The sequence below is a fragment of the Helianthus annuus genome, chromosome 9 (assembly GCF_002127325.2).
Source record: "Helianthus annuus cultivar XRQ/B chromosome 9, HanXRQr2.0-SUNRISE, whole genome shotgun sequence".
Lineage (NCBI taxonomy): Eukaryota > Viridiplantae > Streptophyta > Magnoliopsida > Asterales > Asteraceae > Helianthus > Helianthus annuus.
The window spans coordinates 28,010,985-28,027,185 of record NC_035441.2 but is presented as its reverse complement, the minus strand read 5'-3'; the positions used below and the strand labels follow the sequence as shown (position 1 = coordinate 28,027,185).

The window sequence follows — 16,201 nt, the reverse complement described above, 5'->3', positions numbered from 1 at the left end:
TGGTAGGGGTGTGGAGGTTAGAGTTTGGAGGTGGATGAGGGGACGGGATGGCAGCAGCAACGACCGGGTTTTTAGTGACGGCGTCTCGGATTTTAAGACGGCCAGCCTCAGAGAGGAGCTGGTCGATGGCATCTTCCCATGATGGCAGGGAGTTGTTGAGTATGGAGGCAATGGTGTCGAATTCGGACGGAAGACCTTTAACGAGATGGAGCACACGTTGTTGGTCGTTCATCGTAAAATCAAGAGCATGAAGCTGGTCGGTTAGGTCGCGAACTTTTTGACAATATTCATCAAGACTCGGCATGGAGGCTAGGGTAAGGTTAGCTAGTTCGTGTTGCTTGTGCACGGGGGCCTTTGTTATTCACAAAGAGGCGTTTTTTACCCGTTTCCAAGCATCCAATGCTGTGGATTCATCGGCCATAACACGAACGAGAAGATCGTCCGCGAGAGTTCCGTATATCCACTGTAAAACAATGGAGCTACGTTCTCCCATTCGGCGAAATCGGCGGAGTCTTTGGCAGGCGATGGCGTACCATCAATGTGGCAGAGCACATTGTACCCTTTGGCATGAATGGTAAACAGTTTGACCCATAAAGCATACGAGACTTTGGTGCCATCAAGTGTACGAACCTTGTTTTGGATATTCGAAACAGTGTAGACCGGGTGAAGGGGTTTGAAAGTGGCGGCTTCGGGAGTACTTTTATTAGTCATAGTGACAGAGGAGGTGAAGCAAAAAGAACGGGAACAAAGATGAACAGCCTGATCGAAAACAGGACAAAGGACGGCAGAAAGGGGTGTTCGAGAACAAGCCCTAGAAGGTTGATACCATGTAAAGTAGTATAATGCCTTGCCTTTCTCATTACACAGAACGTACATAAATAGTTACAAGGAGAATAGGTAAATATGAAAACAATGGATACAAATCATACAAGTAAATATATTGATTTACAAAATATCAAACCAATAATTGTAGAGTATAATTATCGGTTAACACCGGGTAGAACCCTATTTTTTTTACAAATTATGGAACCGGGTACAAACCTACGGGTTTTTTAACCCGGAATCAGTTCTTCTATACATCAGGTTAGTAAAAAAATCTATATGGGTTAGTTTAACATTTTGACATATCACCCCCCCCCCCCCTAAAGCAAAGATATCTATACTAGTGCCTAATTTGGTTAGTAGGCCCCAAAATATCCATGGATCCAAAACATAGGGTTGTTTGGCAACTTTTGAATAGTTAAGTGGGAACCAGTAAAATGTCTGAATCATTAAGTGTTGAACCAGTAAGAGGTTTGAACCATAAGAGGCAGTATAATACTTAACCGTTCAGATGCAAATGTCTGAATCATTCAGACATCTGCTTGCGAAACAAACAATCTGAACCATTAAGTGTTGAACTAGTAAAGGGTCTGAACCTTTAAGAGCCTTATTAAGAGTTAAACAAACGGCCCCTTAATTGATCACTTATCATTTTGTTACAAACTTTAGGTCCCTACTTAATCAAACACTTTAATGATGATTACTTGCAAAGTTTAAAAGGTACAAGTAACAATGTACCTTGGTCCATTCATAGTTACTTTGACTCCTAAGATCTTTTAGTGCAATTTTAGCACAAAAGTAGATTTGACCCTTACCACTTATTCGTGATGCCACCCATGTCATTGGGACATATGGACCCCGGGTCCATGCTTATCCAGTTGTAAAGGCTACTAGAAAAGTAAATGGCACACAAAAATCGGAGTGGCTGCTTAATCTGTGGGCATTGTTTTAATTGTTGGGACAGGAATTTCATACACAATTTTTTAACGTTTAACTTACATTAAATTTGTCTTTGACATGCTCTAACCTTTGAGCACAAAAAAAACAACATCTTATCTCCAATAACTTTGTCAGTTAAGCCCAACCCTCTAGGAATTTCATTATTCAAAGCCTCGATTTCAAACTTATTGTTTTTCTTTTTTCAAAATTTACAAGTTCTGTCAATGAGCTAGTGGTGGAGTGGTAAGGGAGAGATCTTGTGTTCTAAGTGACCCAAGTTCAATTCCTGCCCCTAGCATTTAGTTTCTGCGGCACCTGGTCAGTGGCGGACCCAGGATTTTATTTCAATGGGGTCCATTTTCGGGTTGGTCCTCGTTCGGGTCGAGTTAAAGTGAGGTTACTTTGAACTAGATTTTAAAAAAATAAGAAAAATGGGCTTATCAAGGATTGAACCCATGACCTCTTGGTGGAAAAGAAGAAGATTTACCACTACACCAGCTTTCTTTTTATTTCTATGGTGTCCACCTTATTGTATCTATGGGGTACATATACAATTTAATATACCGAATCTACTATTTTTTTAAAAAAGATTGGGGTCCGGGGACCCCGGTGGCACCAATGTGGGTCCGCCCCTGCACCTGGTGATGATGGGAGACTAGGCGAGTAGGCGGCGATCGCTAGTTCGATCCTTGAACTGAGCGGGTTTTACCTCACCGCACTGTCGTGCCTTCGGGCGAGTGTTCACGGGCTTCGGCCCTAGGTGAGGGTTTTCCCCGGTTCGGAAGGCGAGTGTATCCCGATGTGGTGAATTTCGCCAGTAGCCCATTTGGAGGATTCGTTGGCCGTTCAAAAAAAAAAATTACAAGTTCTAAACCGTTTAATTTTCTATGTAAAAACTAAAAACCCGTGAATGTATAATATAAGTAATTTACACATTAACCAGGAAAATAATTTATCGATTTTAGTTTTCCAAATTTGACCAGATCTATAAAAATGCTTGAATTAATGGTTTAATCATTCAATATTATATAAAAACTTTCTCTTCAGCAGATTTTATATCTCACCTTCTTTGCTTGGTTTGTAACTTATTCAAATAAGTTAGTCATTTTTTTTTCTTTTTGAATTTCATGAGTGATGAATGAGAAACAATAGCCATTACAATAATCAATAAATAATCAAAATATATATAGTATATATTGATATGATATATCAAATTTTGTTGCATTCTAGTCTTTTAGGATGATTCGGATGTTGTTTAGCTTATAGCAGCCTGGAGTAGTTGGGCCATGTGGAAGAATATGTAAATGAGGCCATGAGGGAATCGAGTGTTTGAATAAGTAAAGGTTTTAAAAGCTACAATTACGTATTCACCTGTCAATGTCTTTGGTTGCAAGTCTATTTCAGCAGGCTTATTGTATTTGGGAGCATCTCCAACGGTGTCTCTTCAACACCAACAACGCCACGATGGCGGATGGAGGCAACTAGAGGACCCGTTTGTTTGTGTTTATCGGGATTTACATACATCAAAAATATTTAGTACAGTCAAAATAGTCACTGAGGTTTTCTCACTTTTATTACTTTAATCCAAAATTAAAACAATTTAAATCTGGGTCTCTGTGGTTTCAATTTTGTTATCATTTTCATCCAAAAGCAAAACCTGGTCAGATTTTTCAGTTAATATTCAGTTTTTTTTTGTCTTGCTCTTCCTTTTAAATGAAAGGCAAAATGGTTAGATTTTTTAATTTGTTATAATAAAACATTAAAAGACCATTTTGCCCTTCATTAAAAGGGAGGGAAAAAAGACAAAAAAAATTGGATGTTAACTGAAAAATTTGACCAGATTTTAATTTTGGATGAAAATGGTAACAAAATTGAAACCACGGGTACTTAGATTCAAAAGGTTTGAGTTTTGTACTAAAGTGCTAAAACTAACCAAACTTTAAGGACTATTTTGACAGTTTACTCTATTTGTTTTTAGATATTGAATGGGTCTGATCTGACAACTAGGGTGGCGTCGTTAAAACCCCTGGAGTTGGAGATGTTCTCATGAAAAAGTGGCAATAACATTTTGTGAAGAAAAATGTATCTAACTATCTGAAATATAGGTTTATGATCAAATACAAAGCCTTCTAAAAGTAAAAAGTATACAAAGACTCCTAAAACACCTATCATCACCCAAAAATCTAAAAATAATTTTTTTTTCAGGGAGGGGGGGGGGGGGGGGTTAGGTTTCTGGGTGGTAGTGGGTGTTTAGACTTTTTTTTTTTTTGGGGGGGGGGGGGTAGAGGTGTACAAAAAAACCGATTTTAGAACCGAAACCGGGAAAAAAACCGAAACCGTTTTTTTAAAACCGGTTTTACAACCGAACCGCCGGTTGTATACCGGTTATAATTTTTGATCTGAAAGACCGATTAAAAACCTTTTTTTTTGTTGCAAAAACCGGTTACAAACCAATCCCAACCGGTTGGTTATTGTTTTGGACTTGAAAAACCGGTTAGTAACCGAAACCGTTATAAAAAAACTGGTTTTCATTTTGGATGAAAAAACCGGTTCGGTTAAACCGGTTTTTGAAAAAAAAAAAACCGATTTGTACACCTCTAGAGGGGAGGGGGTGTTTAGGTTTTTTTTTTTTTTTTTTTTTTTTTTTTTTTTTTTTTTTTGAGGGGGAGAGGGGAAGGGGTTAGGTTTTTTTTTTTTTTTTTTTTGGGGGGGGGGGTCGGTGAGGTATAGTTTTTTTTTTTGGTGGAGGGTTTAGGTTTTTGAGTGGTGGTGGGTGGGTGTTTAGGTTTTGGGTGGTGGTGTAGTGGTTTTAGGTTCTTACACACTTGTCACTCTATAATGTCTTCTTATACTTCTTATTTTTAAGAGCATTTGTAGAATAAACCAACCCCTAAAATATATAGTGGATTTTTTTTTGTTTTGTATTATAATATATTTTCCTTATATATGATTTTTGTTGTCAAAGTTTCTATTGAAAACTACATGTGTGCATTGGTCAGTTGGTTTGCCTTAGGGGTAACTTGACTGTATAAAATAATAAATTGTCGCTTAAACATCTAAGAGAGCCCCCAATTTTTACACTTGTCACTCTATAATGTATTCTTATACTTCTTATTTTAAGAGCATTTGTAGAATAAACCAACCCCTAAAATATATAGTGGATTTTTTTTTGTTTTGTATTATAATATATTTTCCTTATATATGATTTTTGTTGTCAAAGTTTCTATTGAAAACTACATGTGTACATTGGTCAGTTGGTTTGCCTTAGGGGTAACTTGACTGTATAAAATAATAAATTGTCGCTTAGACATCTAAGAGAGCCCCCAATTTTCTTGATGATATATAAAATTATACATCATTTTTGCTTATTTTAATAAGGTTATGCAAGTTTGGTGTTCTCAACAATAAGGTTATGCATCTTTGTGAATTTTTTAGTTGTGTTTCACAAATTAGATTTGAACTAATATTAAGCCCCTCGTGTTGTGGTTGGGGCGTAAAACCGTGACAAATAGCACCAAGGCCACAGCACCGCTAACGACCTCCAACGTGTTAATGCGGAGAAATTAGACCGAAACATAAAACATAGAAAATAATAACTAAGGTGCTGTTTGTTTTTTCAGAGGTAAAACGTCTGCAGTCTGCGGACCACATCTGCAGACATCTGTAGCAGAAGAGGTGGACCAAACATCTGCAATCTGCAAGAAGAAGACTGTTTGTTTTTAAACTTTTGCAAGCTGCTGAATGGACTAAATAAACTGATTTATTAACTTCTAGAACAAATAAAACTATTAACACACTTAAACAAAACAAATAAAACTATAATTCTTTGTCTCTATAGAATGCAAAAAATATACCCGTCGTATAACTTCAAGTTAAGACCTCACCAAATTAAGTTTAGCAACTTCGATTCTCTAATTAGGTTTAACACTTCTGACTTAGAAAAATATATAGAAAAAACAGAAACAATTATAATAACTACTATGAAAAATAAATAACAAAATAACCCTATGTTTATAAATATAAACAAACTAGGTGGAACCCTCCGCCGCGTTACGGCCGGGGCTTACAAATTAAAGCGCAATGGAAGCCCAATGTTGGATAGCATTAAACATTAACCATGTCAAACCTTTGACATTTCAAAAATTAAAAAACATCAATCAAGTTGAATTACAAAAACAAACAGGCATGTTTCATGAGGAAAACAACATGCTCGAGATCAGTAATGTATCAGTCAAAACCACCACGCCGGTGTTATCCTGGGCAGAAACCTCGCCGAAGAACAAAGCTTGACCAAAACTTCATCGGAAAACTGAAGGGTCGCCAGAACCCTATTCCTTAAATTACAACAAAACACTTATCAAATTCTTAGGCTTTATATAAAAGTAACCACAACTCAAAAGTTAATAACAACAGATTGCCATGATGCATAATTATCATATTAGAAATCTCAAGCAATCAATTCTAATTTTTGAGGCAAAAACACAAAGTTACAACTAAAGCCCAGTTTGAGTGATCTTTTAACAGTTGGATCAGTTTCATCCAAGTATTTGTTTTACCCAACTTAGACATTTGTGTCGATACCTGCTTTAGCCAATTGAGCTATAATTTGTTATATACATATTCTTTTTGCCAAATTTACCAATTTAAATAGATCATGTTTATCTTAAGATGGTTGTTGCTTTCCCGATTTTAAGGGTTGAATCATGTCCAACCGTTTACATACCTGGTATGGTAGCGGTGCAAACATAGGCGTCAATTTGATAATATGGCAAAACTGCTACTTGAATATAGTTTCTATCATTCTTTCTTGCAAGTTCTTGGATCGCATCTCCTTGCAATTATAACAGATATTAGCTGTTTTTAAGTTGAAGAATGAGAGTCGTACACGGATATATAACAGTCGCATCTTTACCACATCTTTTGAGGATGGTACATGATCAGAAATCTTGTTTCACGAACTTTGTCGGGCACCCCTGACAAATTTCTTCTAGAAAATGCTTCTAACGCACCTGAGATTTTATCGCGGATATCTTGAACCGCTGCACAAAATAAGCAACCTTGAAAAATACAAAAATACCTACAAGCCCAAAGTAGTAGACTGACCCGCTAACCTTCCGATCAACTTAAAACAATGATAATTCTTATTAGTGGTTAAGTATGCTATTGACATATAAAAAAGTTTGCATGATCGTTTCCAGTTAATCTCCGAAAAAACATAAAAGTTGCCCATCCCACCTACTTTAATAACTCTTGACAAACTTGAATAAACTTGCACCCTTTGTTGTACATCATACCCATCATCCCAAAAGCTATCACCTCTAAAAAAATAGAACAAATTATGTCATATTATCTAACAATCAATTCATTCCAAAAAATCATCAAATTAAGCACCTGAATGTCGCTTCATCAACATTGATGGCATATTCCAGCTATAACCACTCTAAGACCATGTGTAGTGGGCAAGATCCACCCTTGGGCGTTTTGCGCCATGTGGCAACCCAGTCAGCAAGGGGCATTATTGGGTGTTTTTCTAAAATGGGTGTAGTGAGGATGTGGGCATTATGATAAATGGGTGTAAAGAATTAAATAAAAATAAAAAAACCAAAAAAAAAAAACTATTGGAAGATTAAATAAATGAAAAAGGAAGATAAGCTTTGATTGGCCAAAGCAACTTGATCCAAGCGTGTTTCAAAAAACGCCTGCGGGGGATTTTGCCGGATCACGCCGGCCAGGGCGGAGTTTTTGGGCGTCTTTTGGGGGGGATCACGCCGGCAAGGGGTTCCATTACGGGTGGTCTAATGGTGGCCCTTGAAAGTAACCTTTTCTATAGTTTCAAAAACCCTAACCCATACAAATTCAAATAATCTCCTGATCTATAACTCTCTAAAAGATGTCAAAATTCATCATTTATCTATCTATTAGTTAAACACCAACCAAGCACTCACAGACAAGTATGAAGTAATTTATAGTTTCTCTTGAATAATATCATACCTTTCCAAATAGTTAAACACCAAAAAAAGCAAAACTCTAATTTTTAACCAAATAACCCAACACAAATCCAATTAAACCACACACAATTCACATCAACATAACAACAATTCACAATTCAACAAAGTAATTAAAAAGGCATACACTTACAAGGCCTGGCGAATCGATCAAGCAGTATAGGCATTGCTCCACAATAACCACAAAATACTCAAAATCAACAAAAAAGAAACAACTGCATTGTCACCAAAACCCTCAAATTTAAAAAAAAAAACAAAAACCTAAACATAATAAATCCATAAAGTAGCAGTTAACTTTACCTCATAAAAGAAAAAGAAACCAGCAGTCAGATCTTAACAAATTACAAACCAAATTCACGGTGACAATCGTACGATGTTGAGCTCCACCCCCTACTCCATGTTATCCTACACTCGATTCATTGGTTTTGCAACACACTGAGATTAAATTAAAAGGCGAATCGATTGCCTCCTTGGGGTTCGTATACATTATATTCATAGCGAAAATGTAAGACAACATAATGGCGATGAGAGAGAAAGGAGGACAATAGAGAGAGAGATTGAGGGTTTCATTGAGAGTGAAAAGAGAGAAAGAAATGATGAAGAAAAAGTGTACAATAGCTAAAGCAGAACAAAACACGTAGACCATAAAATCAAATAAGGTTGTACCATACAACAACACATAGCACATACAAGCCAATAAACATAACTTACAACCCTTATTGCAAAGAAATGTTATAAATTAGAGTATATATAAATAATAATGAAACAAATGTTAAGAAATTGAAGATGGAAAAGACAAGCTAAGAAAAAGTGTCAGGTTTTACTTTTCTATTTTAAAGTTTCTCTAAAAAAAAAAAAAAAAACAGTTTTCCTCCTCCTCTGGCGACTATTTCAACCATTTTTCGTCTTCTATATTATCTCCGACCTCTACCGGAAAACAACAACAAAACACCAATTACTGAGATAACTGGAAGGGTCAAAGTTCGAACCTGTTTCTTCCTGAAGTACTCAAACGAAGAGAAACTCCGGTCGCCCGGAGGGAGCGGACGGTGGGCACAGGCCCACCCTACCTCCTTAATGAATCCGCCACTGACGGCGGCTGGCTGAGGTGGTGGAGTGCCACGGCGGCGGTGAAGGGGTGGAGGAAGGAGGCCGGCGGCGGTGGAGGGGTGGAAGATAGGTGATGGAGGAGGTGTGCTAGGGTTTTGAACCTATGTGTTTTGTGATACAAGGTAAAAAGAAAAGGGAGAAGAGGTTAGAAGATGACAATCCAAGTGTGCACCAAAAAGAGAATACCCAGATGTTTTTTAATAAAAGGTCTTATAGAAAACAAACAGTCTGCAAACCCATACGTCTGCGCGTGATCTGCACGAGACAGACATAAGTGGTCAGGAATCTCTTCTCCAAAAAAACAAACACCACCTAAGTCGATTTAGGACCCGTGTGTCACGACAAACCTATCAAACGGGAAAAAAATAGACGACCATAAAAAAAGTTGAACCACACACGCACGTTGCGTAATGTCACTCGCAAAATTTAGAACGAAATGTAAAACAAAACATAAAAATGTTGAACCACACATGAACGTTGCGCCGTATTAACTCGCAAAATTTAGAACAAAACATAAACCGATTTTTTTTTGCGAAATATGAAAAGTATAGCGTATCAAAGTTGAAAGTAAAAAAGTTCTTAGGTTAAAGTGACAAAGATAAAAAGTTTTGATATTAAAAGTAAAAAAAACAAAATAGTTTTAGGTTAAAAGTGTAATTATATCAATTCTTTTTTGAAAATCTCTCTAAGCATAGAATACAACAACTCTATACATGAATATGTTGATAATTTATAATGTATAAATAAGTTTTCTAGGATTTAAATTCGTTTATCTTTCAGTTTTGACAAGTAAAGTAAATAATTGGTTTACTTTACAAGTTACAAAGTCTTTTTATTAATAAAAAATTATTCCAAACTCTAATTTGTGGATTTTGTGCACTTTGAAAATCATCAGAGCTGTTCAAAAAGCTCGCGGCTCGGAGCTTGCTCGAAGCTTGCTCGGATTTTAGCTCGGAAAAAGCTCGTTCGATTTGGCTCGGTTTAAAAGTGAGCCGAGCCGGCTCGGCTCGGTTAGCAAGTGAGCCTAGCTCGACTCGGCTCGTAACAAGCCGAGCTGGCTCGGTTCGGCTCGCTTTGTAGCTCGACTCGGTTTAGCTCGAATTATTTTACTTATAATAAGTTTTAATTTAATATACATTATAATATATTACAAAAAACCTGATTATTATTTACATGTATATAGGTTTGTAATTTGATATTTATGGCATATTTGAAGAATGATTGCCATACTAATGAACTAATATTGTATTTTATTGAAATTAAAACTTATTTTGCGTTGTTAAACTTGATTTTGGTTTGAATTGTATTAGGTTGAACTTATTTTGAATATATTCTTTTAAATTATTGAATAATATTTTAGGTTATTAAATTTTAAGAGGTATATATTAGTTTTGTTTTATAAAATCGAGCCAAACCAATCTGAGCCGAGCTAGCTCGGTTTAAAACCAAGCCGAGCCCGAGCTTAGATTTTCAGCTCGGTTTCAAATCCGAGCCGAGCCGAGCCAGCTCGGTTTATAATCGAGCCGAGCCCGAGCTTGGCCTGGCTCGGCTCATGAACACCCCTAAAAATCATATACAAAACATGTGTGTCATCATAGTTATATACTTATGTGTGTTAGGATATTAAGCAATAAAAAAAATCTAACGAAAGGGACCCTGATTTTAGAATCTGATTTGGGCCTTAAAAAGAAGGTTGAGCCAGCCAGCCTTGACTCAGTTCAGTTTTGAACTCCCACCGAACCAAAACCAAAAACTTCAGTTATTCGGTTTTTGAAGTGGTTTTGGTTGGGTTATGGATCGGTTAACCAACGCATGTATTAAGACCAATAAGACTAGAAGGTATGGTTTGGCTCATCCCCATGGGGATGAGCCTCCACGTAGGCGCCACATATGCGGCTAGCATGGGATGAGCCAAATTAAAGATGGAGGGGGATGGAGGATGGGGCCCCACCAAATATTTTTTATTGTTTAATTCATTTTAATTGTTTTACTTTTATTTATTTAACTTTTTTTTATAAAAAGTATTCAAAATTTAAATAAAAATACTACTAAAAGGAAGATAATAAAATTCATTACATAAATAAAAATTACATAACCTAAAAAATAAAAAAAGACTAGATTTAAAAATTTAAAACAAACACACTACTCGTCTTCGTCTTCGGCTCCGTCATCGTCCACCATGTTAACGTTGTTCCAAATATGTTCTACCAAATCTTGTTGAAGGTTTGCATGCGTGAAGTCGTTTGTTAGCGAGAACGAGTTTAAATCCTGTTGTGGGGGATCAACCGGGACAGTGTTCCCGCCCGTAGTACAGCGTTTGCGAAAAACATCTCCTCTTCGTCATCCGAAGACGAGGGCCACCAAGGATTAGAAGCCATTGTGGGTAAAAAGATATTTTTTTTTTATAAAAGTAGGGAGAAATTGGTATAAAAGTGAGAGGGTTTTGGGTTGAAAGTGGGGAAATAATATTGAAAGTGGATGATTTTATAGAAAAAAATGAATTTTTTTTTTATTGAAAAGAGCCGTTCAACGGCTAGTTTTTTGAATTGAGGCTCGGCCCACCCGGCGGTGGGTGGCCGTTTGAGCTGAAAGCCGGACCAGGGGGGCGGTGTGGGGGTCCGGCGCCGGGCCAAGCCGGGCCAAGCCGGCCCCCATACCTTCTAGTCTAACAGAAGCAGAATTGCAATGGGTATGGCAAACAGGGTTGCCTTTTGGAAGCAAACGGTTTGGTCTTGGATTATTTTTACTTTATTCATGGATACAATTTGTTGATTGATAAAATCAGAAATACCACCAAACATTGCAAGCTCTGCATGAATGAAAGTAGATCAAATCATAGGTATTGGTTATCAGTTAATCGATCATGAATAGAAAATGAAGTATTTGATGGCAATATAGTGGTTCGGTTATCGGTTAACCGATCATGCCACTCACTAGAATCGAAACCGGATCATAGTTTTGGGTTAATCGGTTATGTCTTAACCAAGTCATCGGTTAATTGTTTGGTTTAGTTAATTCGGTTTGGTTATATCGGTTAATTTGGTTACGACCTGGTTCTTTGCTCACCGTGTCAAAACGCCCTAGATTTCTTATTGTTGAAGCATTAAAATGTTTTTGGTAAAATAGTTAAATGCCATTTTAGTTCCTATGGTTTGAGCCAATTTGCACCACTTTAGTCCAAAAGTTTCATTTTTAGCCTGTGAGTCCAAAAGGGTTTCACCATTGCCATTTTAGTCCACTGGGTTAAATTCATCCACTAAATCTGTTAACGAGAAAGAGAATTCAGCCCTTTTATATGGTTGAATTGTCCTTGTAGTTCAAAGAATTACACATAAAATGACCGAATTACCCTTTTCTTTAACAGAAAAAATGGATGAAGTTAACCCAGTAGACTAAAATAGCAACGATGAAATCTTTTTGGACCCACATGCGAAAAATATAACCTTTGGACTGAACTGACAAAACAGCCCAAACCACAGGGACTAAAATGGCATTTAACTCTAGTTAAAACGATAGGATGTATCGAGTTTGAGCGGGCCCAGGAATCAAAAAACTATAATAAGGCAATCCTTGGACATGGAACCAAGGAGCAGATTTGACTTGGCACAACCTAACGATACCAATACTATAAATGAAATATACTCTGGCCCCATATTAAAAAAAACAAGGGTGAGCTAGAAAAACTGACTAACTAGACCGTAAAAAAGGAACCAATTAGCTGAATCAATTTTTTTATTTTTTTATCACCATTTTTTTGTTTCAAGTTTAGTTCTTGGGATAGATAAAAATGTGAAATAACGAGATTGAACCGATATATTAACCAAAGCTATATTGTAGCCAAACCGAACAAGTTAACCTACTCTACCCACATCTAACCGAACCGAACTGAACCAAACCAAACTAAACCAAATGTACACTATATTTTCTTTACTTTAATTAATTGTAGGAATATATATCTGTGTACCAAAAATCGTAAGAAAGAAATTTTCTTAGGTTGCTAAAGGAAGAACACGTATTCTTAAAGCATAAACTTGTATCAGTTTTGGGCCAACTTGGTCAGGCCCATAGGAATAAATATAAGCCTAGTAATCCGTTAACCATATCAATTAACAGTTGTAAAAATGATACCCCTAACCCTAATTAAGTAATTAATGGCCATTCCAGTTTTGCACAGGTGAAAGAGAACTAGAGGCTAATATGAGTTCAATTCCTAATGGTAGATTATTATTATTAATTGAATGTAATTTAGGAGTAAGGGATTAGGATTAAATACAAAGGCTCTTAAAAATAAGAAGTATATAAAGACTTCTAAAAATAAACCCATTACACAAAAAGAAAAAAAAAACTAAACACCCACCATCACCCAAAAACCTAATGGGGGTGTGTTTTTAGGTTTTGGGTAACCGTATACATATTTATAAAATATTTTTCAGGCAAGCCCCGTACTCAGGGGCGGACCCACCCCCAACCCAAGGTGGGCGGGCACACCCTCGAAAAAAAAATTAATGCTATTTTCCGTTGAAAATCTCGTCCACACCCCTTGTAGCTTTTCGTCCGCACACCTTAGGTAAAAAAAAATGTTATCAATTTATATTTTAAATTTTTTTCGTATACTCACTCTGATTTTTTCTTCAAAAAAAACTACCTAAATTATATAAACTTATACTACCCAGCTTAACCCAAATACCAAATACCTTAATCCACTATTTCATTAAATATAACTAGCCAACAAATTCCTAGCCCATTAACCAAACCCAACCTAAGTTCAAACTATAATAATTAAAATAAGCCCAATAGTCTCTTCGAATTTCTCTCGCCCTCCCTCTCTTGTGGCATCTCTTGCCAGCGATCAGCGAACACAACAACAACCACAACATAACGTCATCAGCAGTTGCGAACCACCGCCACCCGACACCAAATCAACCAAAATCCGATAAACGGTAAGTTTTTATGTTTTTTTGATGATTTTAGTTGACATTATAGGAGAAAAAAGGGTAATAAAATTCTTAAATAGGTTTGAAATTTCATGTGTTTTGACGTTGTTTAGATGATTTTTAGGGTGATTACACACGATTTCTAGGGCTTGAATAGTTGAAAATTAAAATTGAAACATTATGTTATGGCACGATGAACTTATAGATCAATTTGTTTCTAATAGGAACCATGAGTAGGGACGTTATGGCGCGATTTCTTTTACTTATATACCTAGGGGGCGATACGAACCGACCCGATACGAACAGACTGCTTTACATGAACCGACCCGATACGAACCGATTTTTTTAATTATATACCTAAGAGGCCTAAAATTTTTAAAAATGTTCTGCACCCATGGAAAAATTCCTGGGTGCCGCCACTTTCTCTACTAAAAAAACATGTTATTCTTTGAATTCAGTTACCTTTGGATTTTATATCTAACTGAAAACAATGTTCTTCGGTTCTAACTAAACATAGATGTCCATATATAGATTCTCATAAAACTTACATTACAACATGTAAAAGAAAATTAAAACCATAAACTAGAAATAAAGACAAGACATATGTTTGGTGTTAATATTAAAACAAAGCAACATCACTAGTGGTTAGGTAGGTTTCATATTCTGGAACATTAAAGACCAAAGTGAAGACACCACATCAACTTCACCACTATTATTCTGCACCATGTTGTATGGAATCCCAATCTTTGGACTGTAGCCCACCACATGATCAACTGGGCCTGAACCACTTGGTCCATGTCTAGTGTCCATTGGGCTACCGTACATTACCATAAGGTTCTCTTGCACCTTCCTATCCAAAGGGCCGGAAACACTTAAAACCCGTTTCGGGCTCATATAACTCTCTAGTACTCTTCTATCCAACGGTCCAGATTTCATGGTCGTCTTCACTTTCTCTTCGTTATCCTCATCAAACCCCATGTTCTTCCTTAGGTTACTACTGGGCCACTGTGGTCGAAACGGGTTAGGGTCGGGCTTAGGCGTGTGGACCGCACATTTGCTAGAAACACACCTTCCAAATCTCTTGGAAAGCAGCATTCTAGTCTTGGCAATAGCCGACACGAGCTTTGAGAACCCGATCTTGGGACGGCCTCCAGTATTTCTTCGTGCGAGCTTTAATATCTCGAGCCTGTGTTTGGCGACTGAGACTCCCATGCTTTGAAGAAACTCGTGTGTGAAGTAGTGTATGTCGCTTCTTTGAAGCTCGTTGTGCGTGAACGTTCGCCCGTATTCGTAAACTAAATACGGGTCGAGGTTGGTTTTCGACAACCACGAGTACCAGTCCATGGTTACCATGAGTTTGATGGGAAGTTGAGTCATGTAACACATATATAACATATTGATTATATAGTAACATAGTACAAAAAGTGGTCTGGGGTGGTCCTTCATGCTTTGAATAGTGTCTTAATTGAGTTCTAATTGGTGGTTGAGAAGACCACAAAAAGTTTAGTTTTATCACATTGTGATATATAAAGTGTATAATGTGAGTGTGTGGCATTAGTTACACACACCTAAAAGTGAGTTGTAGTTTAGTACTTTGATGTTTGAAAGTTGCATGTACTGGTTTTAGCTATGATATTTTCTAAGTTTTAAAGGTTAAAATAAACTATTTAAAAAAGTATTTTTTAACACAAGTATGTATATAGTTAAACTAAGAAATTAGGATAGATTAGTGGGATAAATGTGTACATATGTTTGAAGTGGCTTTGTTTGTTACAAAAAAGTCATGATGCCCACAATGCGTAAAGCGTGGTACGATAGGGGGGTGTTTATTAGGCCCGTCAATGGTTTTGATTTAATTTCTCTACCACGATATAAAGTAGGGGTCGCGTTTCGTTTCGTTTTTCAATTACATTTATTGGACCTTGATGAAAATAAAGGCCAGATAAATCTATATAAAATAAATATTAAGTAGAGAATCAAAAGAATTGAACCATCATAATTAGTATTTGTACATAGTGTTTTATTGTTTTTAGTGTGTCATAAATTGGATATGTACAATGACCTCTCTTTGTCTCTTCAATCATATGTGATCAACACCATTATGTTATATTAATCTCTAAAATTATTTTTCGTATTAACACTCTCATGTATATATGTTGTGGTAGTTGCATAATAAATAGACTGAGTTTTATTGTCTTCAAATATTTAAACCCCAATGAAGTACTACTCTTAAAGTGACAACTAGTTTCATAGATGATCACGTGGGTCACTTAAAGGCACTAACTTGTTATTTTTAGTAGTGGGTCCAAAAATATTGTAACCAATAGAGTATGTATTTGAACCTTTGAATGAAGGATTAGAAAAACACTATTGCAAATCCTTGGTATGATA

General features: G+C 36.6%; 1 protein-coding gene and 1 long non-coding RNA gene across 6 annotated transcripts; both read right to left on the bottom strand.

Moving 5' to 3' along the window:
* Positions 1-5,753: 5,753 nt before the first annotated feature.
* Positions 5,754-9,067, bottom strand: LOC110877305. 5 transcript variants are annotated; one of them, XR_002556935.2, is made up of 6 exons: positions 8,756-9,067; positions 8,067-8,171; positions 7,900-7,981; positions 6,674-6,800; positions 6,485-6,592; positions 5,843-6,095 (listed from the first exon to the last, which is right to left on the bottom strand). It is a non-coding gene; the product is annotated as an uncharacterized LOC110877305 (long non-coding RNA). The 5 variants fall into 5 exon arrangements; XR_004866807.1 differs by lacking the exon at positions 8,756-9,067 and having other exon boundaries at positions 5,754-6,095; positions 7,153-7,981; positions 8,067-8,749; XR_002556936.2 differs by lacking the exon at positions 8,756-9,067 and having other exon boundaries at positions 7,894-7,981; positions 8,067-8,738.
* A 5,247-nt stretch (positions 9,068-14,314) lies between these two features.
* LOC110877304 lies at positions 14,315-15,248 on the bottom strand. The gene has a single exon (XM_022125453.2). It carries the CDS (start codon positions 15,203-15,205, stop codon positions 14,456-14,458), a length of 750 nt encoding a protein of 249 aa, XP_021981145.1. The 5' UTR covers positions 15,206-15,248; the 3' UTR covers positions 14,315-14,455.
* Positions 15,249-16,201: the final 953 nt, after the last annotated feature.

Coding starts and splice junctions, on each gene's coding strand:
- LOC110877304 (XM_022125453.2), bottom strand. CDS start 15,205: ATGTTATATATGTGTTACATGACTCAACTTCCCATCAAACTCATGGTA.